The sequence below is a fragment of the Aureococcus anophagefferens genome, assembly GCF_000186865.1.
Source record: "Aureococcus anophagefferens unplaced genomic scaffold AURANscaffold_2067, whole genome shotgun sequence".
Classification (NCBI taxonomy): domain Eukaryota; class Pelagophyceae; order Pelagomonadales; family Pelagomonadaceae; genus Aureococcus; species Aureococcus anophagefferens.
In genome coordinates this window covers 1-1,088 of record NW_008706649.1, presented here as the reverse complement: position 1 = coordinate 1,088, position 1,088 = coordinate 1, and the positions used below count along the sequence as shown (strand labels likewise).

The following is a 1,088-nucleotide window of genomic DNA, read 5'->3' as shown; positions in this document are numbered from 1 at the left end:
TCCGCCGGGACCCGGTTTGGCTGACCGTGAGGTAGATGTTGGCTGGCTGGCTGGCTGGCCAATGAGAGCCACCCATTTCTTCAATGTAGACGTTGCATGTGCAAATCTTGCGATTTTCGCGCGGGAATCATGTCAAAATCTAGTTAGGCGCCCGGAGTGGCCGCCGGGGGTGACGGAAGCGCGAGCGCCGACGCGCGTGGCCGGCGGCCAGCCGGTCGCCGCAGCCGCCCCAGGACGGCGCGGCGCGCCGTAGGCGCGCGTTGTAGAGGTTGTAGCGAGGGGTCGTTTCGTGGACCGGACGTCCCTGGCTGGCTGGCTGGGTCGACCCCCGGCGGCTGGCTGCGGTCTTGGCCTGCCCTTGGTCCGCTGCCGGCTCCCGGGGCAGCGTCGACGTGTGGTCGATTGTTGAGTCGCAGCGATGTTCGCGCTGTTGAGGCCGCGGGCGCGGGCCATGTTCGCGCTGTTGAGTCTGCTCGCGTCCGCCCTCGGCCTCCAGGGCTCGCACCGCCGCGCGCCGCGCCGCGGCCCCGGCCCGCTGGCCGTCAAGGAGTCGACGGACATGGACGCGCTCCTGCGGTCCGTCGTCGGCGCCGGCACGGGCATGGGCGCCCGGCGCCGCGGCAAGGGCTCCCACGTGAACAAGTACCGCAAAGCAGCCGAGGACGCCGAGGACCCCTGGGCCGCCGCGGTCGCGCGGGCCGAGCGCGGCGAGGCCGCGGCCGCGAACGCGACGGCCGCGCCGAGCTACGCGCTGCGCGCGACGTGCTTCGCGGAGGGCGCCGCTCTGGCGCGCGCGCGGCCGAAGTCCGGCGCCGCGCCGGGCGCGGTGCTCGACTTCGACGCCCGGGACCCGTCGACCTTCGGGTTCGCGGAGCTCGGCACGGTCGTCGGCGCGCACGGCGTGAGGGGCGGCCTCCGCGTCGACTGCTACGAGGGCGACGGCGCGGCGCTCCTGTCCCCGGGCCTGCGGCACCTGCGCCTCGCGTCGCGGCGGTCGCCGCGGCCCGTCGTCGTCGCCGCCGCCCGCGAGCTCAAGCGCCTCGGCGCGAAGACTCGGTTCGTCGTCGAGCTCGCGGGCTGCGCGCGCG

The 1,088-nt window shown here is 74.7% G+C and overlaps 1 protein-coding gene across 1 annotated transcript; it reads left to right on the top strand.

The window, feature by feature from the left end:
• Nucleotides 1–418: 418 nt before the first annotated feature.
• AURANDRAFT_69514 (hypothetical protein) lies at nt 419–1,056 on the top strand (the record flags this gene model as incomplete). The annotated part of the gene is made up of 1 exon (XM_009045284.1): nt 419–1,056. A coding segment is annotated over one exon (638 nt), but the record flags the coding sequence as incomplete, so codon positions are not given.
• Between the last annotated feature and the right edge of the window lie 32 nt (nt 1,057–1,088).